We start from the raw sequence: 26,071 nt of genomic DNA on the forward strand, positions 1-26,071 counted from the left end.
AGCTTCAATCTTCCTTTTAGTTTGAGACAAGATTTTTGATAAGGGGCTTCAGTGCATTACCAGTTTACGTGAGAACTTGTGTTACTTAGTTTTCACATTAAACATCTATTCTGTTTTTAACCGGGTTTGGGTTTCCCAATACCAGTGCATGCAATCAGGCAATAAGTTTCCATTGCGATCGTGATAAAGAAAATCAGACACCCAAACATCCTGAAATGTTTCCACCAGAACGCTGTGGCTTGTCAGAAGTAGAGAAATAAATACCATTCGCAATTTATATTGATATAAATGTCTTCAGTGATCATCACCCATTTTAGGTCCGCTACAGATAGCAACTGCTTAAAAATGCACCTATTCTTTTCTGTTTTGCGCTGTAGACTAATCCAGATGTGAGGCCATCTGGCTAAGCAGTTTGCATTTTGGATAAAGAGTGCATCCATCTGTAAAATACTTCATAAACAACTTTTGAATCAAGTGAGCTCAGCGAAAAACCAAGACTGTAGAATAAGAAATGTGTTCTAACGTATCTTGATGTCCACCCGTTTCCCTCCACTGTGCTTCCTGGAGCATCTTGACCCAATAATTTGCTAAAAATAGTTGAATGTCAGATTTATTTTTGTTTCTTCCATTCTTTTGGGGTTTTGTGGATAAAAATTTGAGACCTTTCTTAGGGATGCACATGCTTCATGCACTTGCTCCATGACTTCACTTCCTAAGTGACCTGGAAGAGACCCTCAGCTCCACACTCCCTGCACAACATGCAGGCAATTCCAAAGTTAGATGTAACACTGCAGCCTGACAAGTTTATCTTGATCCTTGCTTTTTTTTTTCTTTTTCTTTCTTACTACAGTTTTTCTGCTCTTTTTCACCTCTTCATGGTGTGCAATGAAGGGGAACATCTGGCTGTGAGAGAATATTGTTAATACATTCTAAAATACGTTGCTTCTCCTTTTTTTTTAAACTCTGTATGAGTCATTATCTGGGACTTTCAGAAACAAACACTTTGTTGTGGAAAATATTTATGGGGGTGCAGTGGAGGGTTGCAAATTATCTTTGCATTGAAAAGTAAGTTGACAGTAAAAATTAAAGTCTTAAACCTCAAGTAACTAAGGGTTTATGACCAATTATGTAAAATAATATTATCCAGGGTTTTGTCATGTAAAGACATGGGCCAGTTTACAAGGAAAGGTCGCATTTGTCTCTTAATCCACTGATTTCTGTCTCACTTGGAGAAAATTGATGTTAGGAAGGGGGTTGAGATCAAGGAAAGAAGCTATCCCTGTCCCCACTACCTGATTGCCTTTTTCTTCTCAGATTTGCTCAGCTCTGGCTTTGGTCTGCCTCCAATAGTATGGTATTGCAATGCTCGGGAAGTAAATCCTGACACTCTTGATACACATTGTATTTAGCCTTTCAAGCCCTTCTTCTGTCCTAGATGATCATTATATTATACAAAATAAAGCTAATTGTTGCTTATGTCTAGGCACTGCACCAGAGGTATAAACAACACACAAGAAGCGTGCTTATTTGGTTAAAAAAGAGCCTAATTTGGTTTTGTTGTTGTTAACATTTTCAAAGGAAGGGAGGAGAAATGTATGTGGTCAAAATGCCAGCTGTGTGTTGGGAAAACTGGGATGTGGCTATTTGCTTTCCCTTGGGTTCCTGGGGCAGTACGGGGGAAATCAGGTAGGTTGCCCAGACCCATATCAGCCTGGGGGTGAAAGCACTCCCTTCCCAGGGATAGATACCTCAGAGAAAGGGAGATTTCCTCGCAGCACAGCGGAGAGCATCGCTAAAGTCTCTAAAGCAGACCAGGCACAGCAACTTCTGAAGCATTACTCACTGTCAGAGAAATAAATCTGAAAGAGGAAATGAAAATGCAGTTTCACAAGCAGTTCCTACATGGATTTTGCTAGAACTTGCACACTATTCATTCCTGTGCCTTGATGAATTTAGGCTGTGGTTCCTCAGCAAGCTAACACAGTGGTTAGACACCCCTCAGTTTTGGTACTGTAGTGAAGCACATGGTGATAAAACAGAATCCAAAACCCAGCATGAGGTGAGTTCCTCACACATCATGTGAGGAGGACTAGAGTTCTTCAGAGGGTGAGTCAAAGCCCTCCAGCACACTGGGGCTGGACCATTCCTGACAGAGAAGTCTAAATGCAGGAGTATACCTGCAATGCCACCCCCTCCTTCCTGAGTGGACCCTCCTTCCTGAGTTACAGAGCAAGTTTCAAAGTTCAACCCTCAACTCAGCTCTTGAGCCCCTTCCCAAGGCCTTGCCTCTTCCTTGAGCAATGACAAAGGAGCCGACACAGCCCTGGTGCAGAGGGAGAGGTGGTGTGCGGCTAGCGGGGAGCCGGCACCGCAGCTGCAGGTCCCCACTGTTGTGAGCAGGGGCTCCATGCCAGCGAGGTACCACCTCCAGCCACCTTTCCTGCTGGTTGCCATCCTGCACCTGGCAGGACCATGAAAGGAGGCCCATCAGGAGGCAGAGGGGCAGCGTGGAGCAGCCACAGCCTGGGCACCACTGGCATACCTAGCAGGTAGAGATGGCCAACGAGCACCTCCATCTGCCCTGCAAAAGCAGATCTGTGTTCTCTGTAACGCAGAAATGGAGCTGCCGTCAGTGACAGGCTTGCCCTGTGCTTCAGGTGGCCACAGAGCATCCCTCCAGCTACCCGTGCTCCGGGGGATTTGGCCCCAAGCCACCCACTTTCTGGGTGCAAACAGCACTGAGATGGGTGCAAGGCATTGAGTGACTCAGACCTGGGCACATCTGAGCAGCACAGACCTCTCAGGCCCAAAACAGAGGACCCTGAATTGTGCAAATGATGACTACATTTGGTTTTGGTGCTAACATTTGTATGTGGGCATCTACATTTATCCAGCCTCTTTTCAAGACTGATATAGCTCTGTTCCATACATTAAACCCATACACTTGTGCAGACAAGAAGGGAGAGATTTCCCCACTTTCTGAGACAACCTTCTGCAGTCTTAACTACTTAACTACCCTTTGCTACTTTTATATGTTTTCCTGCTGGGTACAGATTACTGACTAGCCATTTCTCTGGGATATTCCTCTTGAGATTGGGTTGTGTGACAAAACTAACATTTACACACTTCTTTTTTCTTGGTATCTGATGAGCAGAAACCAGTGTGCTAACTTCCTAGCACAATTCCTCCCATGACGCCAGTGCAGAATGGGCTGTCAGGACAATATATGGGAAGTGCTTTCCTCCAGGGCAACATGAAAACCTACTTCCCCTTTCATGAAAGGGAAACGTGCTTAGGAACTGCTCTGAGGGTTACTTAATTCCTCCGTTTCATTCTTAGACAGTCTAGCATAAAAGAAGTCACGCTACTGTGAATAAATGCAATCTTCTTCCCCCAAAATCAGTTACTAATTCCCAAAATACCCATCTACCCTATTGAGGGAGCAAGATTTCTTCTGCGTTTCGTAGAATGCTTGGAGTTGAAAGGGACCTTAAAGATCATCTAGTTCCAACTCCCCTGCCATGGGCAAGGACACCTCCCACTAGACCAGGTTGATTTTGGCCATCCAGCCTGGCCTTGAACACTTCCAGGGATGGGGCATCCACAACTTCTCTGGGCAACCTGTTCCAGTGTCTCACTACCCTCACAGTAAAGAATTTCTTCCTAATATCTAATCTAAATCTACCCTCCTTCAGTTTAAGACTATTACCCCTCATCCTATCACTACACTCCCTGATAAAGAGTCCCTCCCCATCTTTCCTGTAGGCCCCCTCTATGTACCAGAAGGCTGCCATAAGGTCTCCCTGGAGCCTTCTCTTCTCCAGGCTGAACAACCCCAACTCTCTCAGCCTGTCTTCATGGGAGAGGTGCTCCAGCCCTCTGATCACCTTTGTGGCCCTCGTCTGGACTTGCTTCAACAGGTCCATGCCCTTGTTCTTATGTTGTCATCCCCAGAGCTGGATGCAGTACTCCAGGTGGGGTCTCACCAGAGCAGAGTAGAGGGGCAGAATCCCCTCCCTCGCCCTGCTGGCCACGCTTCTTTTGATGCAGCCCATGATGCAGTTGGATTTCTGGGCTGTGAGCACACATTGTTGGCTCATGTTGAGCTTCTCATTATCCAACAACCCCAAGTCCTTCTCCTCAGGGCTGCTCTCAATCCATTCTCCACTCAGCCTGTATTTGTGCTTGGGATTGCCCTGACCCAGGTGCAGGACCTTGTAGTTGGTCTTGTTGAACTTCATGAGGTTCGCATGGGCCCACCTCTCAAGCCTGCCCAGGTCCCTCTGGATGGCATCCCTTCCCTCCAGTGCGCTGACCGCTCCACACAGTTTGGTGTCATCAGCAAATTTGCTGAGGGTGCACTCAATCCCACTGTCCATGTCACCAACAAAGATGTTAAACAGCACTGGTCCCAGTACCGACCCCTGAGGAACGCCACTCGTCATGCTCGCCACTTGGACATTGAGCCATTGACTGCAACTCTTTGAGTGTGGCCATCCATGCAGTTTGCCCACTGTTGTTTTTCTGGTGTAGCTCTTAGGAGATATTTGCAGCCTGGAGGGGCACAGAGTGGCCACACAGCTGGCAGGGAGAGGGCAAGAGCAGCTGAGCAGGCAGCCTGCCTGTGGCAGGGGGACAGATGGTGGCCAGGGTGGCAGGGCAGGCAGAGGAGAGCCCTGGCAGGGGCCGGCGGGGTGGGCAGGGTCTGCTTGGCAGCCCCAGGGTCTGAGGGGCAGCCCTCTCCTGCCCGCAAACACTTCCACATGCATAGTGTGCAAGCCCACATCTGTTCCTGTAAATTGTCTGACTTTTGCAATTTTCTCTCTCCCCGGGGACATTCACACTTCCTTCGCCCATCTGGATTCAATGCAAAATTAATCCCAGCAGCTTTGCTGAAGCCGTGGAGGCGGCTGTAGTGGTTTTCTCTGTGAAATTGCACCCGAGGTGAGGCCACTCCATGGCCTTCAGGGCCAGGCCAGCTTCCCTCACTCACCCCTGGCCTTGCCCAAGGCTCAGAGCAGCTGAGGTCATCCCCAGTGCCACTGCCCAGGCGAGAAAACAACGAGGGAGGCCAGAAACGCTGAGGAAACGCTGGTTCCTCCTTTCACCCTGCCCAGAAGGGTGAAGAGCTGACCTCCGTCACAGCAGGGAAGTGCCAGAGGAAGCAGCTTTTCTCACCAGCCCTGCTGTGAGGCGGCCCCAGGCCAGGCCCTGGCGGCCATCCTGTCCTGGGACTCCCCCTTCCCTGCCTCCCCAGCAGCCCAGGAAACCGCAGCTGAGGGCAGCTCGGCTCCCAGGCCCCGGGGGAACCACCAGAAATGTAGATGCTGACCACACAGCTTCCCCAGCCCATCCGCCCATGCCGAGCGAGACGGGACCAAGTGCTCCTCTCCCCCTTCTCGCCCAGGGCTGCTCCTGCCCCGGCCCCACTCCACTCACACACCTTCCTGCCCCACAGCGCTGCCCTGTCTCCTTATTTCCGCAGCCTCCTCATCAGCCTTGGCAGGGAAAGAAATGCCAGCACAAACTAGGCCTCCTGCCCTGCCAAACTCAGAAGCCATCGGAGTTCCTCTTGGGAAAATCAGGAAGATGAAGGCAGCAGCTGTTTTTATTTTGAATGTGCTTTTCCCCACTTCCTCCTGTTTTGAAGGAGGAGATGGGGATGGTCGTACCCAGCAGTCTCAGGCTCCCCTTTTCACCAGCCAGTTTCTAGTCCATGAACATGGAGATGTCTCCCCAGAGGAAGGTGCCCTGAATTGCTCACAAAGCCCTCTCTGGGAGAAGCCCCCCTGCCAGCCAGGGTGCACCACCCCTCCTGGGACGTTCTGTTCTCTCTGCAGTACATCACGATAGCTACTAAACATGGCTATCTTGGTAAATGCTGAAAAGCTGAAGCTCCCAGTCACCCATGGGTTGCCTATATGGCACTGCAAGACAGTAAAAGGGGATAATCTGGAAAGGCAAGATGGACACAGAGGTGAGGAAGACTACTTTTACCCTCACTTAGAGGTGGGAATCCAAGGCAATGCCTTGTGAGTTAGCCGATGCAGAGCTCGCACAGCCCAGCTTGACAGGACTACCACTCCTCTACTTACAGACCAAATTGATTAAATTTGTGGTGCAGGCAGGATGTGTAAGAAGGAGGAGGGTCCTGTTTCTCAGGGTAACACAAAAATAATAATGATCTATGCAGTTGCTTACCAAGCTTGTAGAAAGAGCAGTCGTCACAGCAGCACTGCCACACTTCAATGTCCTACTGCCCAAAGAAAGTCACAGATATCACATCCCGACCATACAGAGGAAATGCATCAGTGTTTAATATTTTTACTATTATTTTAGCATTCCCCAAGTCATGTAACATGTCTCCCGAGCCATACGAAAAAAACGTTCCCTACTCACAAGGAATGCACAAATATAGTTTTAGACCCAATGCCATGGCAGAGGACACAAAACAGCTTAGGACAAGGAGGAGGAAAGCAAGATGGTGGCTTTTATCCTGTGCTCCCCCTCAGTCCTTTCTGTTTCCGCAACTTGAGTTAAAGATCACACAGCACAAGGGTCTCGGGCCATAGGGACCTCTGGTGGCACTGGGGATAGATACATGGCTGCCTTTTTCAAACCCTGAAGTAGCAGGGATTGCCTAAATGTCCATCATGGAACAGATGACAAAAGCCCCATGTTTTTGCCAAAAAGCTACCAAAACTGCAAGTGCTTCCCACCCCACCCCAAAGTCTGCAACACAGTTTTTGTCTCAGTCAAGACAGAGATCTGAGGCATTCTTAAAATCTGAAAGCTACATAAATAAAGCTAAAAGAAAACCCCAAACCTGAACACAGTACAAAACAAGTCACTCACAGGATGTGGAGCCCCATCTACTACACTTAATTCAGCAAGAATGGGGCATCCCAGCAACAGTCTGCTTTGAGATGCTGGTTCGGACACATCAGCACTGCTCTGCTGGAGGAAATGGGCTGCCCCAGCAGTAGTGCCCCATCCACACATGGTACCTGTTACAGTTTGAAGAACCCACAACAATTTATTGTCATTTAGACAATTATTCTATCCCCCGATGACACCTCCCAACCTGGGAAGGGGAATCTGAAAAAACAAGGAAACCTGAAGGCTGAAATATAAACAGATTTAATAGAATAAGACTAAATAATTAACATTAATAACACTAAAGAACCAATATTGATCCCAATACCAATATAAAATATGCAAGGGTTATACTCAGACACTTATATCAGTTGGAAGCTGTGCTCCTCCTTGTCCCCGCGCTTGGCAAGGCCCAAAAACACTGAGACCTTGAAACCCACACACCATTGCTGGCTATAAAGTAAATATTTTCACAAATTCAGACACTAGAGTCTTCTAAAAATGCAGCCTTCCCAAGCATTAGAAGAGACCCTACCCAAAATTACTGAAAGAGAAATGAATCCTGTGTCTCTCAAACCAGGACATTACCTTACTGCAACGGTCCTGCGGTGCTCCAGGGTGTCCCGGACACCTCTGCACTGCCCACCTGCCACACAAGACCTTGCCCTATCATCTTTTCCAGATCCTTCCTAGTGTCAATTCACTGGCATGCCCCTACTCCACGCCACCATCCATCCTCCGGCATAAAGCCCCTCATGCTATAACAGGCCTTTCTCCTTCATCACAGCAGTCTCTTTGCGCTGATCTGAATCCAGTAGCCACCCTTCCCCACTGCTCTTCAGGGCTTGTGCCTGCACCCGGCAACATGTCCCCTCAGTCGTGGCCCATCCACAGGCCACCACAGATCTTCCTTCCCTACGAGATTCTTCCAGCTTACAGGGCATCTCCGTGCCCCACCATTTCCCTCACCATCTGCCTGTTGTATTTTCCACTGAGATGTGAGAGAGAAAGGCTGCAGACCCTATTCAGCATCCCAAGGGGTCTCCAGCACTTAGGGACACAGAGCAGACCAGCCCAGGGGATGGTAAGGATTCCTGGATCCTCCAAAGCTCCCAACTGTCATTCGGGACAAACACAGGCCCTGTTTATGGGAAAGGCTCTCTGAGCTAATCCTCAAAAGACAACACCTCCCAGCTACATGCCGTGTAGAAGCCACTCAGGCTATAGGAAAAAGCAAACTTCATCTCCTGACATATCCTACAGAATTAACGATGGCAACTAATGAGAAGCCATTGCTAGCCCAGCCAGGCCTCCTAATGCAAGAAGTCAAGCAACATCAAGAGGGTCCTTCCCCATGAGGGATTTTAAGAAGATTCAAGATGACCACCGGCAACACCCACGGTGGCATAGACTTTACGAGATAGCACAATGTCTTTGTGTCAGTCTCTGAACAGACTGATTTGTCCACACACCCAGGCAACTAACCTACAAAAACCAATGCAGAATAGCTAAAGGAGAAACCCCAACGTTATCATCTTCAAATCTGAGTGCAAAAACGAACCTGTCTTCCCCATCTTTAGTACAGAGCAGCAAGTATATTTTGAAAACAAACTCTACCCCACCCATCTGTAAAGAAGAAAAAAAAAAGTCACCAAAACAATACTCTGAATACAGTATTCTCCCTCTGAGGAAGAAACGAGCAGCGCGTGATGTGTAATAACATCCTTTAGAGCACATCATACAGAGAAACAACAGCTCCGGCAAGGGCACAGTAAAAGCTGCTGCCACCATCACTCTATGCCATTAGCAAGGGCACCACCTATTGTCGAGCTGCCCGATGCATTCCACCAGCAGACACAACATTTAATCGTACTTCAAGGATCTAGGCTGAAAATTTCTGTTCACCTCAAGCAATATTTTTATTTTACCACACTTCAATTTTCAGTCTTAAAAGTTCAAACGATTTCCATAAGCAAGGACAGACTGAAATACTACACTTCTCATATTTAAACTGAGAGAAGGACTCTCAGAAATGCCCAGAGTGCCATCGCAGAGCAAAGTTCCAGCTGCAAGCAGAGAAGAGCTCAGAGCCAGCCCAGCACACAGAGGAAAGAAAAGCATGAAGTGAAAGAGAAGGATGGACTGTTTAACAAGCGCAGGAGTCAAGCTGGGTCTCCATGTTGAGCCGCCATCCTGCCTCCAGAGAGGAGGCAAGTCCAGAAGCAGTTCCTCCACTTTAAAACATGATAGTTTGAGAGTCCCCAAGCTTGACCTTGAGCCACGCTGCCAGAGCAGAGAGTCCTTTACATAAGGAGTACACAACCGACCAGACATTCACCCGTTCTGTGGTCTAGTCGCTGTGGCTCAGAAGCAGCCGTATCGGATCCAAGCCAGCATCTGCCAAGCTTTTATGTGTTCCCAAAACCTTATTAGCTAGAGCTTTGCTGTGCAAATGCACAAACCTGGCTTATTTCAGCAGTCTATCTGAGCTACAAGGCAATGAAGTCATAGGAACAACTCCGCAGGAGTTAACTCGGATTGAAGCCAGTTGTCCTCAACCTGAGCTAATAAAATAGCCTGGGCTCTGGCCAGCACTTTGCTCTCAGGTGTCTTTCCACACTTACAGGAACATAACACAGGAATATCTGCACAGAGCAGGCTTGTCTGGGAAAAGCCAGGTTTGGGAAAAGCCAGACTTACTAGCTCTGAATCCATGACAATACAGCGATTGTGCTTCCTCGGGATGTGACCTGTCACTGCCCCTGATCTAAGGGGTCATGCTAAATGAGGTCTATCCAGAACACTTCCCTACCCCAACCCCTCACCTTTACAGTGGTTATACCTGCCCTCCCCCTGAGACATACACCACTGCCCTCACTCTCCCACAAAATAAGCCAGGCCTGAACAAGCATCTCTTCAGCTACTTCAGGCCAAAAAAAATCTGCAACCATGACCCTTATTTTCAGTAATGTGAGCATTCAGCTCCCACTCACAACACTTAAAATCAGGCCACAAATCTGTTCCTTTTCACACCCGCAGATGGTCGCTTCATCTCCCTACAGACGGTATCCTCAAGTCAAGGCAAGTGGCTTTCATGCAGAACTCCAAGACGACTACTTGACAAAATCTGATACAAGCTGAAATGCAATCTTCCAAGGAAAGACAGAAGGCTATACTTGTGGCAAAAATCCTTTATTAAACTAGATTTTGTAAATTCCTTTTCATATTAGAAATTCTAAATGCAAATTACAAAACTGTATTTCAGTAAAAAATGAAAGTTATAGTTAACAGCAAAATTACAACTTTATACAAATAAAAAAATCATTTTTTAATTTTAATTTAAAAATAGACTTTGATATCTTCCACTGTATGGTCCTAAGAGCTTTTACAACTGGTAGCTGCAATACTAGGTCTTTTCACATGCATATTCACATATAGTCATTTAATCCTCTGCACAGTTTATTTAGCTGAAATAGCATGAACCATTGGGCTTTGGTTGGGTTTTGTGTGTTGCTTTGTTGTTTTTTTTTTTTAAAGAGAACATGATACTTGGAAATTGTGGTAAGTCAATGAACTCCTTTGTTACAGCGTTCACGCTCTATCCTCTCAGCTCTGCGAAGAGGGCAATATTGTACTGGAAATGTGAATTGCACTTGAAGACATAAGCATCAGTAACATAAAGTCTATGTATAAAGTCTATGTATAATTTCTCATATTACATTTATGACAATCCTTCTTTGCCATTATCAAAAATAAAATTATTCTCTTGTCTACCCACCATGTTTTGTGGCAAGATTAAATAACAATTTGGTTACATTTCACCTCCTCAAGTTAAACCTTCTAGAATGCATGTTCTGGTAAGCATGTAAAGATCTTCCCTGACACTGCATGTATTCACAACAGTCACGTTCCAGATGTTCTAGTGATGTTCTAGGTTACGACTAGAGCATCTGGACATTGTTTAAATGGGGATTCCCAAGTCACAATGTGTTTCCAACAGCCACAAAGAAACACCAGTTAAACTTTGCCTGAGGTGTCCTTCAACAGGCCTATGAAAACATTAAGTTTAAATAAAGTTCTACCACAAAAGCAAAATCCAAAGTCGTTAAAATATTAAAGGTATCTTGAAATATTTTTTTTTTTTTAAAGTCACTTTTGCCCTAACACTTTCACAGTCAACTGAAATATATTTTTAAACACTCACATTACTTATGAGCAACTTTCTTCATTGCACCCCTGAGCCTTTTTTTTTCTTTACTGTAAGAATACTCATCAATGCTAGCACAAGCATCAGGTTTTGTATTAAAAATAGTTTTCCTAAATTAAAAACTGGGATAAATGTTAAAATGTTTTGTAAAAAAGAAAGCAAAAGTCACATATTAAAGAATACCAGTCATCACAACCACATGCTGTTGAAGACTAGAATAAAAAGTGGTACACAAAATTGGTATTTTAACAGTTGCACATTATTTCAGAGTGCTGGTGGCAATACTGCTAAGCGCTACTTTAATCAAAAGTGTAAGATGATACAGAATTTACAAGATACCTCAGGATTCTCACTGATGTAACTGCAAAAGACATCAGAAAAGATGGAAGTTCTGAAATATAACCTATTTTGAAACAATTATATTTGATGTAATTCATCCCATTATACATTATAAAAACAGTCAAAGAAATACAAGTAGTCCAGTGTGTTTTTTTCTGGACAGTTTGGCAAGTAGCTAAAAGCATGGAGACACTTACTAATAAAAGTCTACTTTCTTTCTCTCTGTGCACTGATCTTCTGCTCCATTCTGTACCCAGCTCAGCACAGCTTCTAAGCACACGCTTAAGCTCCTATGGAAGAAAAAGGCTGAGCTCATCATATTTTCTGAGTTGCAACTGCAACTGCTCACCCCGAGCTGCTGAAGGCTCTGTCAATAACTTTAGTAACAGTAAGACCAGTTCTGCCCACGTTATGATTTTAAACCATCGTTTTCCATCAAAGTTCAGCCTGTAATCAAATGGCAGATACTAGCCAAATGATCAACCTATAACCACATAGGGTATTCAGAGCACCTTCGTGAACCTCAACATCTACCCAAAGGGACAATGGAGAGAGGGAGAGAGAGAAGTACTCCAAATGGCTCCTAAGCTATGTACTCCTCCGCTGACTTTGACAGACTGGAGAAAGCAAACTCTCCTAGTAAAGACTGGAGCTGAGGTTTTGCCCTGAACATTTTTTTTATGCATTTATCCAAACAGGACTAAGAGACGAAAAAATAATGTGGAAGGGATGTTGAAGCTCAGTGGGAACAGCTTCTTTTCTGAAGAGTCTTAGCCCTCTTCCAGAGGCCGTTTTATGCATTTTATATTCTTTAATCGCTTTCGTCCCCTTGACCTTGCATTTTTAGCTTACAGTTGCTATTTTGAAAGAGGCTCAGGATGTGGCAAATTCAAGAATACTCCTGAGCGCACTGGTCAGTATTTTCTGGGGAAGTGAAAGTCAAGTGCAATCATCACCCCCTTGCTAAGACAGGAGCTGTGTTTCTCACCTCCAGGGTAAACTTGTCAACAACTACATTATGATGAACAGATGGGGCAAGACCATAACTTTTTCTGCTCATCTTTTGAACTGAAATCTAAGCTGCCTTTGCCCATGTCAAGAACAGTGCAAACATGCTGAGTGAATCAGGCCACTTCCCAGAACAACCAGAAGCGTTGGCACTTCCCTGTTTACGAGCACATCACTGTAGGGCTTGGGCACCCAGCAGCTCAACAGGCAACACTTCTGAGCACACACTGGGCAACTCAGACACCCAGGCCATACAACAGGGACCACGCTTTAAAGAGCTGTGCTCCATTCGTTGTAAACAGTAGCACTAAGGAAAACCCGTTCAGGCGCAGAAGGAAGCTCCTTGGTCCAAAAGAAAGATCCTAGCTCTGCTGAAGCATTCTAGCATCTGCAACCCTGGACAGCTGATAGTCTGAACTGCTGTCTCGAGTCCAAGTGCCTGAATAACATCTCAGTCCGTTTTAGGCACTGTCACAGAGGATGAAGCATGGGCTTCACCGCACAGGACATTGTGTGGTGGCAGAAACAGCTGTGCTAGTGCTGTCTGGGGAGCACAGATCTTCTGTGTTTCACCTACTGGTTACCAGAGCAGCCCAGAGAGAAAGAAAAAGAGAAGGGATGCAATTCAGGTGAACTAAGTACCCACAAAAAGTATAAAACTTATTATGACAGCCTATTATTCCAGTAAGAGTCCCTTTGATTAAATATCGTTCAAGCTATTCTTCCACTTGAAATCACCATGAAAAGATTACAGTATCTGTTGAAGCATGACAAACTCAAACTTTTAAGTCTACCGTACATTGCATTCACTGTGTATATATTACAGTAAATATGGATATTCAGGAGACATCATGTCTTTCAGTTTGTCAGCAACTTAAACAGACACATTTTCAAGTGAAACCTATTTCTGTGCACAGCTTTTCTCACGGAAGTTCCTTGCTTATTACTACCCATGCACGCAAATGGCAGAACTTGCACACACATATGGATTCATACACAAATTCTATGCGCATGTAGTTCCTGGGTAAAATTTAGAGCAAAAAGTGGTTTAAAATGAAAGAAAAACACCCTCCCACTAATCCTTAACCTATTAGTATTATTCCTAATACAGAACTCATACCTGTTCTGAAAAAGCCCTACAACAAAAATTCATATGCCTTTCAAGAGGCAAAGATGTAAACAAAAGTAGTAATGCATTCTAGAAGATGTTTCTATTAAAAATACATTCTGATTGCTTACTGGAAATACTTGCCAAAGTATAGATGTATATAGATGTTTATATTTAATTTGCAGGGGTTCGTTTGGGGCTTTTTGTTGTTTTGGGTTTTTTCCACAGGTATTTCTAGATGCTGATGCAACACCACCAACAACAGAATAACTTTCGTACTCTCAGACTTTCCAGTTCGGCAATTACTACTGTAGTATTAGCATTCTCTTTGACGTTAAAAATACATTTAAAATGTCTCACAGACAATCATACTTTCTACAAGGACATCACCAAGTTTAATACAGACAGAACGAAGACACACCACTATTAGACACCTGTAAAGTGAAACAGTACTCACTTCGCTCCATTCAAAAAGTCATAAAGGAAGAAACACTTTTAATCCAGTGGATGTTGAAAAGAGTATGGGCATTTCCTGCAAAATTACAGTGTTAGCTATGTGTAAGTAGAGATTGAACTATAGCATCGTATTTTTCACTTTAATAGATCACAGTCAGTTTGCAGAATTACCAAACACACAGCTTGTCTTAATGCACAGTCCTTTATATACAACCTCCATCAGTATCAGAAGAAGTTTAGAATAGAATAAGGACGACAGAACCGGTCAACCCATCACAAAACCACCACTAAAAAAGACTACATTAGACTTTTGAAGAAACCTGGAAATATTTAGCACCCAGCTGTAACTGGATTTGAAGTATTAGTAGTTGTTGTGTTCCCACCTCCCCTGTGCTCTTCTGAAGGTTTTAGCACAAAGTTCTGAATCACAAAATAACTTTGTACAAGGTATGACATTTCAGAAGCACAGAATCCACAGCAGTTAAAATGTGTGAGGGTCAAAAGACACAGACTGGGTATGCTGAGAAGACAGTTATATTTAAAAATTGTACCTTAACTTCCCTTTAAAACAGCATACACTGCTCAGCAGAATTCTTAATATGCATTTCTGTGACTTCAAATACTGTGTCTTCTTTTTGCAGGTTCAAAATAGGATCCATTCCACAAAAAAATTTTCTTGAAAACATACTGACAAAACCACTTGCTGTAAATTGAAACCATTTCTAACAAAATAGCATCCTTTAAAACAGATTACAAAATACTATTGCAGTTGTTCAAAAAGTTTTGAGCTGTAATCTAACACCTCAGTTTCTATATTCCTCTTCTCTTCTTGACAACCCTTCAACTCAGCATGACTCTCAGGCAGCCTGGTTTTACTTCTGTGAACCTGTGAAACAAGAAAAGATGAAGCTTCAACATGAAAGCTACGTGCAATGCCATATCCTTCAGCCCTTATCTAACATACGGAAAGTGATAAGGCTCTCAGTCAAGTATGCATGCCTGCGAGAGTCAGCAAATCAGCATCACGTCCTCTGGATGTGACAGTGAAGGAGGATTTTACAGGGTCTGGAGAGGTGATGAGCTGGAAACAGCAGGAACTAAGAGGAAAGTTTTAAAAAAAAAGTTGCCCAATATTCCCAGTTATATTCATTCTGCTCCTCTTTTCCTGCTCCCCTTTCATTCCCTCTTCTTTCAAAACAGATTTTCTCCCTTGTCTTCTGTAGAAAATAAGAAGGAAATGGGAAGTCTTTGCTATTTCTGAGTCCCACCTTCACATGCTCCTGTAAAGAAAAAGCAGCAAACACACTGATGCCAGCCCAGACTTGCTCAATTGCTGTCCCGCATAAGATGCTGAGCACTAAAGCAGGTTATTGGAGACCTATAAAAAGCAGGATTAACAACTTTTCACAGTAAAGCTAACAACATTGAATGGAAATATGTAATTAAACTATACTAGATAAGTTTAATTCATAGTGTTTTCATCTATCCCAGAGGAAAGGATCTAACACATAATAGATGCTCCGTATAAGATGGCTGTGTGTCACACAATCGCACTGGATTTATGAAACAGCAGACCTACTTTAATCTGAAACAGCAGACCTGCCTTAATCTGTTTAGTAGTTTAACAGTATTCTAAAACTAACTACAATTTTCAGTTAGTTAAATGTGGGCTAAGAAAAAAACGTATCAGTAACAAAAATCTAAACTCACCTGAAGTTGTGGCTTGTGAGGTATCTGATAGCTGCTGGTCTGATGCGAGCAACTCCTCCCTGACTATGGCTTCCTCTTCCCGTGATAACACAGAGGTATGGTTTACCACCAGTCTGCTGGTACTCTGTAACAGCAGGGATTGTAACGGTTAAAATCTTCCCTCAGCAGAGACTTGGCATTCAGTATAACCTTTCCATCCATTCTTCTGAAAACTCTCACTAGTGATTTAGAACTTTGCTCTCCCATGCTGGCTATGTATCTTTTACGTAAACGTAGGCATTTTTCCCCTCTTCTGAGAAATATATTCTGAAAAAATATAGGCAAGCTTTTTAAATCTGGATTGCTTGCAGTACACATGTTGCGATCATCACAAAATCCTTCTAATTTCATACAGTTTTACTGTTTCTACCATTTAATCTTTGCTTGGAATTTACATCCTGTGATGTAAATTAAAATTGCAAAATTAAAAGAAGCGGGTGTGATTTAGTTAATTTTTAAGCAACACTTCTCTCTATTGCTTCACATTTTATCTTAAATTAATGTGACTAATGAAATAAAATTTTATTAGATAAAGAAAGGAAGAAGGAAAATATAAATCCACACAGTTTTTGACATTTAAATTAGACTTATTTTGACTAACTTCTGCTATGGTGGAGCATGTGAATCAACAGATCAACACATCACATGAGCTTTATTAGGGCATCTAGCCCTGATAACAAAATAAATTGCTCTTCTACCAGAGGTAACAGCAACCTAAATTGATTAAGAGTTTAAAAAAAAAAAAAAAGAGGAAAAATATAAATTAAACTGGATTCTCAAAACAAGACAAGATTTGCCAGTTCAAGATTATCAGTTCAGATGACATCTTTCCTCAACTACCCTCTCTCTCTCACTTAACTTTATTTGGGTTTTATATTAGTTTACTCTTAATTCTGCAAGCATTTAGTGGCTGTTATTGATCCCTTTCCCACGTATGCACACTGAAATGAATTTTTTGTAGATTTAGGTGAATGGACTGAAAAGAGAGTCCCTACCATCATTCCAGCACAGATCAGGAAATATAGCTCTAAAAAGCATTAGGTTGCAGCTTAAAGTATACAAATGTCATTTTAGGAATAGCACAAGATAATGCAATTAAATTATCTCTGATGTATATTGCAAGAAAAGGATGAAGGCCCCACTGAACACTTTTGTTTCTACTGTGTGGATTAGCTGCTTCGAAAAATTAGGTTTGAGCAGTGGTACCTTGCATAAGAAATATTTCTTATAAAAGCATTCCCAGTGTGTTTAAATTTATAGGGTAAACTAATAAGGCAGAAAATATATCTTTTTACAGCAAGAACACTCATAAAGAACACTTCACTGGGAGAAAAAACAAGCCCTCAAGCAAAGCTGCACAAAATGACATTCATGGAAGTAGCAGTGTTCCCATCTCAAGAGATCCTGCTGAAAAATAGATATGGAAGCTACTGAAAGATAGCTCAAATCACACAATTTCATGTAAAAGTTGAAGACAATATAACCATTGTGCTCAGAATCCCAACATAATGATTTTTCTTTAAAGATTAAATAAGTAACATAGTTCTGACAAAGCAATGCAAACACGACACAAATGTTTGAATTACCATCTCTGTTAAAAATGCCAGGAAGGACAGATCAAATCTTCAATAAAAAAATAAAAGCGAAGGATAAAGCAAAAGGAAAAGGAAGATATACAAAGAAGCATGGGGCAGGGCGGGGGCGCGGAGGGGCAGGGCGGGGGCGCGGAGGGGCAGGGCAAAAACAGAGAGCAAAAAGAATCATTGCCAAGTCAAAGAAAATAAAAAAATCCATGGGGGAACTTTGAAAATAAAACCACCCAAAAGCCGGTTGGTTTTACACGTTATTAAATTAGATTAATTCCCCCTGATATTGCCATATATTGTGATTTCTTAGTAGAAAACGAGGAGAATAACTTTTAGGGCACAGGAACTATTAGTTTATTCCTACCTTCACTTTTTTCCTGCAGGACTCTGGACAAGTGATTCACAGCTTCATCCACATGGAGACCATGCAGATCCAACACGTTCATAGGCAGCAAGGAAGTATTTACTTTCTCAAAGATTTGCACAGCAGCAGCATGGTTGGCTTCTTTCATCTTTTGCTCATGAAGACGACCCTTTATTCATAAGCACAGCAACTATTACACGCTGAGATATAATCTAAGCTCCACACTGGTCGTTGGGTACAAAATGACAGTACTGGCAGGGTGCTTTTCGCTCACAGTTTGAAGCAGTAAAATTTATAATCGCAACAGAACTTCTGGAAGAGGCTCAGTGAGACCTACTCACAAGGAGATTTCATGAAATCTGTTCTTAGGAAACTATTCAAAGCCGGCACAAAGAAGAAATTATAACAAAAGCCTTACAAGAAAAAAAAAGCCAGAAAAGGCACAAAATCATAAGGTCTTTACATAAGCTAAAAAGTTATACTCCATGATGGTTTTCCGATTTATTATCCTAACAATAGAATTTTACTTTCTGAAATTATTTTGCTCAACATTTAATGAAACAATGTCAGAGAATCTTCCCAACAGGCCAGGAAAAGCCTGCTGAGTGTTATAGCTGAGGTTAATTCTTCTGAACACATTCCCTAAAAATCAGACAAGTCAAGGGCAAACACTTTTTTTTTTTTTTTTTAAACTTTTTTCCTTTTTTTTTTTTTTTTTTTTTTTTTTTAAAGTAGTTGCCTGTTATCTACGTAATATTTTTGACAGATCTTTTATGACTGACAAGGTCAATACAGTCTCTGTTGGAATTAGGGTTATTCACATTACACAGTGAACACATGAACCTTGCAGTGTTAATATCTGTAGGCACAGCTGAGAAGGGATGGAGAAGGGAAGGAAGATTTAACACCAGGTATTGGACTGACAAGGGCTCAAGCGAACAGAAGTGACAGTCTGTCTTACACTTTCTTAAAATGGATCATCTGAAGTGCATTAGCGTCAGACCAGAGACACCAGCCCTTTAACTCTCACTTGCAGAGGATTCTCAAGATAGGCTAAGGCCACCAAGCATAAGCATTTGGTATGAATAAAGGTAGCTTAGTTTGCCTTTTTATTACCTAAAAGAAAGTATATAATAAATTTGTAGATTGTACTTGTCATTATGACTAAGAACAAAAGTAAGATAGGACTTGAAATTACATTTCTACTTAAAATCATGCAGACCTTTGTTTAGAATCTCTCCAAACTTCAAGGATATATAAACAAAGAACATAAAGAGTTCATTATAAAGGACGATAATGAGTATTTCCTGCATGCACAGTAAAAATCTAAACGTTTAGAGTGATACATTATACCAATTGCATGAAAGATTTAAGATAATAGCAAATTCAAGTAATTCATTATTACATTTTTGTTCTGTCATAATGCAATTCATAGTTTAGAATTAAATGCTTCTATAATGTGGATTCTTACTGAATTTTTATGTGCTATTAGATCAGTGAAAAAGCAACAGCCTTTGAAGGTATTTGTAACAGAATTTTTTAAAGAGTGGTCTGAACGAAGCATGAATGGAAGGGTCTCACGTGAAGGCACCAGGAAACCAATCTACAGGAACAGCTGATACTTCGAATCAGGAATATGATCAACAGCAATGATCAACAGTAACCAATGGTTATATACTGAGAAATGTGCTTGAATCAAGACCAGAAAGCCTGGGCTCCACGGCCAGAGCACACAAGACTGATCAGCAGCAGATCTAGCACGGCATACCACACCATGTTCATCCTGACCCAAGACAGACTGCAGCCATAAAGACAGTCAGAATGAGGAGGCAAAGACAGCAGGCAGCAATCTTGCCCGAGATTTATGGAGGATGAAGCAAACAAGATTCTGACGCAAAAGGTCACAACTTAATACCTATCTGACTCTTAAATAAAAGTGCGAAAGACATGTCTAAAACCAGTTCATCATCAATTAAGAGAAACCCAAGGGACATACAGAGGATTCGAAAATTGATGTTTGCTGCAGTCCATATCACACATGAGTGAACCTGGCCAGACCACATGGACACAAATCTCGGTGCTTAAAAGTATCTGGATGCAACAGTGGGATCTATGAGAAAATGAGTTTGTGTGACTAAGCACTAAATACCATCTTTCACGAGGTCTCGCACTGAATTTGGGTACGTTAGCTTCCTGTATCAGTATCATTACTAGTGAAAGGAAGTTTACTTCTAAGGTGATTCTCAATATAACATACAGACAACAGTAATTGAGCAAGTTTATCAACTGTAGTAGGCACAATGTTATTCTTATCACTTCCAATTCAGTATTTAAGTACCCCTCTAAATTCAGGCAAAAAAAGCACCATATTTACATTTACCTGATGTGCATAAAATGCTGCCACAGGCTTCATACCCATGCGATAGGCCTCCCCAGCCTTTTTCAAACATTCCTGTCTCTTCTGCTGGTGACAAAAAGCTTCTGCTCTTAAATCATCATATTGTGGATACTCAAATTCTTGAAATACTTCACTCAGAGGATCATCATCTTCCTTACTTTTTTTTGCCTGTAGGAATTTGCAATGTTGAAGCTAAGTATGCATTGTAGGGTGTTTTCATTAACATAGCTTTGGATATGTAACTACTACTAAAAAAAATAAAAATACCTTCTTATCCCGGTTCTTTGCAGCACTGTAAGAGGAAACAGTTTCATTTTGCTGAACACTTTCTTGAGCTATAACTGTTTTTACAGGATCTGCCTCCAGAACACAGTTCAGAAACTGTTCAGTTTGTTCTAAAGAGTAGCTGTAAAGGATAAGTAAATCTGTGACTTTACAAACACATTAATAGCTGCTACGTTTATTAAAATGCATATTACAAACCTTGATATCGTTACAGAAATAGATGACAATAGAAATAAAGCACTAGAATGGAATTTTCCACCTTATTACAAAAAGGCTTGCAGACTCACTGTACTGCATTACTGGCATCAACACACATGCAGTCTTGATTGACTGAAACGTAATTGAGGAGCACTTGAATATTAAAAGGACAATGAAATACTAAAGTAAATTGCATCCTACCTTAATCAAACAGACATTAGTTTAGCAGTACACACTGCTTTTTGGGCTGGATAAGTTACTTCATCTTAAATCTTCTCTGGTCAGGGTTAGATAGTACAAACTAGTTTAAAACTAGCTCAGTTTTCTGAAACTGCTATGCAGGAAAATCCTTGTATTTCCAGTCAAGATTTGTTATTAAATTTAACGAAATAGGAATAGGATCATCAGTTGCCATCAGATTTCTAATAAGCCCTCTTTCTTCTTTATTCTTCTTGCTGTTCAGTAAGCAGACAAGAGGAAGACTGATCAAAAGTAAAGATAGATTTTGGGAAAGACAACACTATGCAGAGAATTTAGAATGTGAAAAATGAGGGATGGTGAAATGTTTGAGCTATAGAGATGGATGAAGGACATATTTTAAACGTCCCACAAGGAAAGGCTTTGATAACAACCTGGACAAGCAGAAAGACTGACAAGTCAGCATGCAAACCCATATGTACAGACAGACATTCAACTGGCCAAGGATGATAAAAGAAGTTTCTCCTGCAAAAAAGTTCAGTTCTCAGGAACTTGGATTTAAGAAGGTAGCCACATAAACCAGAAATATAATGAAGAAAAGAATGTCAGCAGGAAGAGACAGAGAGATGGCTCATTCCTTCAGAGCTGCTGTAGTAACCAGGAAAGTACTTGCAGCTAACATCAAGTGATGGCAGTTTTCCTCTTGGGCGGATGCCATTTTTTGTGAACCCACTATTCCCACCCCCACTAATTTCTCCCACTTGATTTAAACCTCATCTTTAGAGCAAATACGCAGTTCCACTGACAGTCAGACAGAGGTCAATAGCCAGAGACATTCTTCTCCCAATGAGTTAACCTGTCTACTCCCAAAAAAAAGAAACAAGCCTACACATAAAGATTTTATGCCCTTTTTTCTTTTAAGACCAGCTGTTTTTGCCTTTATATAGATCTACAAAAAAGTGTTTTTGGAAAAAGCCATTCTTTAGCAGTATCTTAACTAATATTTAAGACAGTAGCTGTGCACTACTATAGAGTGTAACTGAGTACCATTTTTACAAAGAACTTTAAAGATTTCTTACTTGTTGTCCCTGAAGACATCCATTAAGAAATTTTGATTAATAGTTGGAAACATCTCAAAAAGTTGCTTCTCCTTTAGTTTAGCGGCACAGTCTTTTCTAGCCATAGAAGGAACACGATTCTACCCATAAGACAAAGGAAAAATATTACAAGTTCTCAATTAGAATAAAATATAGTAACAACAAAGCCAAGCCAACTTTACTATTATTTGTCAAGATTAAAAAAAAAAAAAAATATCTACTCAGTAGGTGTGCACCCACAGCAGTGACAACATGCCAATATCAGCCTGCCACACTGATTTGACAGGAATAAAGTAGGGACAGGTGAGTTGTATTATACACCTCTGCAGTCATTTGAAGTGACTCAGCTGCAGCTCCCTCATAACTTGGACAAAGGAAAACGAGGATTTTTAGGAGGAATTTTGCTAGTCTAGCTAGTCCAATGCTAAGCTTGTGCAAAGTCCACCTCTCTACTTTATACTGAGGGCCTGTGGTTGAAACAACATTATTAAACAGCATAAACAATTTTGTTTTCTTGTATCTGAAGCTGTACCATAATAAATATTCATATTTGTGAAGTCATGCTGAGAAGAAAACACAATTACAGCTCAGAATAAATCAGACTGATCATTCCAATACTCAGATTTTAAAGAAAAAAATAAATTGTCAAAACAAAGCCAAGCTCCATGAATCCGAACTGAAAATAAAGCTGCAGACATCACAGTTGTTATTATCAGTAAGCCACATGCATGTAGTTCAAAGAAAGAATCCACAAGCCATTCTTTCAAAGTACAGGCTAATCCATACAACTTTCTATACCAGTAGAAGCAAAGTTCCTCTGTTTTAGCACAGCTACTTATGAGAGATAATTACAAATAAAAATGCCTGTTCTGAACAACTGCCGGGCAGTAGAGGGCAGTGTTATGCACACACCGACCAGAAAGGGTATGCTAACTGCGTGGAAGATACAGAATTAATAAAAATCTTTAAAAAATGAGTATTTTCTGACAAGTGGGTAAAGAAACCTGTTTGAGATTAACCTCAAGTACTTCTTTTAATGTCTCATCTGTGAGGAATGTTGTGCGTTCTCCTTACAAAAAAATATTAAAATCAATGCAATCCACTTCTAAACAAACAAGGCATGGAGCTAATTAAGAACTTTTTTTTATATTGCTTTCCCAATAAAGGTGTGGGAAATCACACTGATCTTTGTTTTCAGGTGAGCAACCAAAAAAACAATTCAACCAAACAGAAATGCTAACCTGTATAGTGAAATGCACCACAATCTGTTTGTGAAACAATCAAAATATTACTTTTAAAAATAAGATTCATATTTTTCAAACAGAAACACCTACCACAAGCAAACCCCTGTATCATAGTAATCAACAATACTAATTAGCATGCATTTGTCTCATGAATTCAGGCTGTAATCAGCAGCACAAAGATGAGTCACCAGATAAGACATACTCTGCTTCATTAATAGTAATGAATTTAAACTGCATTTAAAAGCGGTGCTATCCATACCAGGTCCTGTTTCTCCTGCATAGCTATTTCTTCAGAAATTATTTGTCTGAGAGAAACTTTCTGAATCTGAGCGTTCCAGTGATCCATAAAAGGAAAAACATCGGATGTTGCTGGTTTTTTAGTCTGTATGTCATTAGATGAGCCTGAAACCCAGCCCATTTTTTTCTTCTGTATTTTGCTGTCTGCGTTCTGAGATAACAGCATTTCTGAATCATCTGTATCTATCTGTTGAATCACAGTAGGACCTTCAAAAGCAATAAAAATGAGGTGACAAATAAAACAATTATTAGCTTATTTATGCAAGCAAAGTCAAAATAATTAAGTTTTTCAACCTAGATGGTCTGTGTTGTTTTCACCTTCATCACTTCTATTTTCCAAAGACTGTCTGATCATCTCTATTTATTTTGTATATCAAAAGCAAAACCATTAGACTCTCTCACCAAATTTTCCAGTGCCAAGACATATCTTGCAGCTGTAAATTACCTTCCACATACCTTAAGTGGGGAGGTTTGTTTGATTTATAAGAGAATTATTGACTCATGTGTTTACATGTATACCTGCCTTTCCTCTACAACTTAAGGACAAACGCTTAACAATCTGATTTTACGTTTCTGAGTTAATGCTAACAGCACTGTTTAGTCATTAGAGAGGAGCATTTGCACCCACACCGCAATCCAAGTCTTCACCCAGGTCCCATGCAATAGTAGGATTCTACTGCAGAAGGCCATTTATTCTGGGACCTGCATGAAAACTAGATTGCTAGAGATTTTAACACTTTTTGAACAAGGACGTACATCCTCCTGCTACAATCAGTTCCTCTGACAACAATGTGTGAATGCTATATTCCCGACCTCCTTCCCTCAGCTGCAGAAATCTTATTCAGCTAATAATTCTCTGGCCACACCTTTTCTTGCCACAGAGATTACAGAAGTTGTACCAAATAGCTGTCTGATCCAGCCAGAGCTTCCCTTTAAGCTCTGAAGTACACAAAATTATAAGCTTTCTCCTTGCATCTACCTGGGACCAGTGATTCTGCTTATAATTAACTTATTTTTTTCCTCCACAAGAAAATTATAAACAGAACCAAGGGCAATACATAAAGGCTTATCTTACTAAATGAATCCATAATTTTTCAATAGACAGAATATTTGCAACCTTACCGAAGTTTCAAAGAATTAAATATTTTTATAATGACAATTAAGTATTTTTACAATTAAGAGACATACAGAACATACCTTCTGCAAACAACTTACATGATTCATCTCTCCTCTGACGCTTCTAAATAAAAATAGTAAAACCATAATGTAAGCTATAAATTTTGCAGTGAAACTTCGCAAGTGTTAGTTTCTAAGTAAACCAGCTTCAAAATAATGTCTCACGGTATTTCTCAAAGTTTGGATCATTTTAAAAGAAATATATTTAAGAAAAATTACCAAGTTAAGTTTAAAAGATAGAACTATCTTTCCGAAAACACATCAAACTGGAGGAACATGCCCTGCTGCTAGAATTTCATAACCTTAATTAAATAAACTGAACAAAAATTTTCCCAAAAAGTATTCTGTGTTTCATATGGCTATAAAGGAACAGAGGTTAGAAGACTCTTCTCAATTAATGTACATGGAGATGTTTTGTATATGTAATTATTCATAAAAGAACTCTTCTTCCATGTGTAAAAGCTAATAATAATTTTTGGCCAGTGAAATTTTCGGTCAATTTTGTAATGAAATTGTGCATTACAATCCTTCTTTTTTAAGAATCTTCGTTTCATGAAGAAGCACTCATGACATGCCGTTTCTTCATCCCTTGAATTCTCTTTCAACAGCTCTGATGATTACAACATGCTGATATACGCCACATATTTTACAAACTACTACTGTATTTTATCATTGTTCTCGCAAAGATACTTCCATCTTACACATTTATACCAACACATATGGAGACAAATGGTCTGACAAAGCACAAGCATGCCATACCGTATCATAAGCAAGAAATCTACTAACCAGAATAGATTCTTTCCATTTTTCATGAATCACTCTTGCCAAATTCAGATCAATATGAACCACACAGTCCTCAACAGTTAGTGATCCTTATGGAAGAAAGAAATTATATTCATTAAAGCATTCTATAAAAAAAAAAAGCAATTAAAGTACAGTAACCTAGACTTATTAATTGGAATTCTGGAGATTCTGCACAAACTGTCACGCCTGAAAAAAAACTTCAGCAACTGCCAAGTTGAAAAAAAGCATTCCACACGGAATTCATTATCTGGTGTTCAAAAACTCAGGGTAGGAAAAAAAGTTAACATTAATTGTATGGTGTTGAAATATGACTACCTGGAACAACTACATTTTTCCTTCTTTTTTCCAGAACCTTCTAGAATTAGAAAAAAGCCACTGTTAATTTACAAGCAGAGTTTCATCCATGAAACTGTGATTCCCCCTATTCCACAGGCAACTGCTTTTATGTAATACAACATACTCGCCACTGCCCAACAGCAGTCACATCCCTACTTTCCAACACACAAACTCAGAGAAGCAAACTCCAAGTATCCCCTCTAACTCTAAAGGAAACTGCAGGAATTATCATGGTATCATAATGATACATCTTTTCCCTAAAAGATCTTTCTGATATTATTTCTTACCCTTTCAAAAACAAATGGGCAAGAAGTATGTATGTATCAAATAAAAAGAAAGGGTATA

The 26,071-nt window shown here is 41.0% G+C and overlaps 1 protein-coding gene across 12 annotated transcripts in view; it reads right to left on the reverse strand.

The window, feature by feature from the left end:
• Nucleotides 1-10,377: 10,377 nt before the first annotated feature.
• The window catches only part of N4BP2 (NEDD4 binding protein 2), a 41,255-nt gene continuing 25,561 nt past the window's right edge, over nucleotides 10,378-26,071 (reverse strand). For 11 of the 12 annotated variants that reach the window (XM_054202376.1, XM_054202382.1, XM_054202378.1 and 8 more), the window contains 9 exons: nucleotides 25,373-25,458; nucleotides 24,608-24,650; nucleotides 23,373-23,617; nucleotides 21,852-21,970; nucleotides 20,359-20,497; nucleotides 20,074-20,259; nucleotides 17,694-17,862; nucleotides 15,705-15,828; nucleotides 10,378-14,880 (listed from right to left, as the gene is read on the reverse strand). In XM_054202376.1, the coding sequence (XP_054058351.1) occupies nucleotides 14,835-14,880; nucleotides 15,705-15,828; nucleotides 17,694-17,862; nucleotides 20,074-20,259; nucleotides 20,359-20,497; nucleotides 21,852-21,970; nucleotides 23,373-23,617; nucleotides 24,608-24,650; nucleotides 25,373-25,458 (1,157 nt within the window). In that variant the 3' untranslated portion in view covers nucleotides 10,378-14,834. The remainder of the gene's footprint in view (nucleotides 14,881-15,704; nucleotides 15,829-17,693; nucleotides 17,863-20,073; nucleotides 20,260-20,358; nucleotides 20,498-21,851; nucleotides 21,971-23,372; nucleotides 23,618-24,607; nucleotides 24,651-25,372; nucleotides 25,459-26,071) is intronic. The other variant, XM_054202388.1, reaches the window with a different exon arrangement.

Source organism: Rissa tridactyla, chromosome 5, assembly GCF_028500815.1.
Source record: "Rissa tridactyla isolate bRisTri1 chromosome 5, bRisTri1.patW.cur.20221130, whole genome shotgun sequence".
Classification (NCBI taxonomy): domain Eukaryota; kingdom Metazoa; phylum Chordata; class Aves; order Charadriiformes; family Laridae; genus Rissa; species Rissa tridactyla.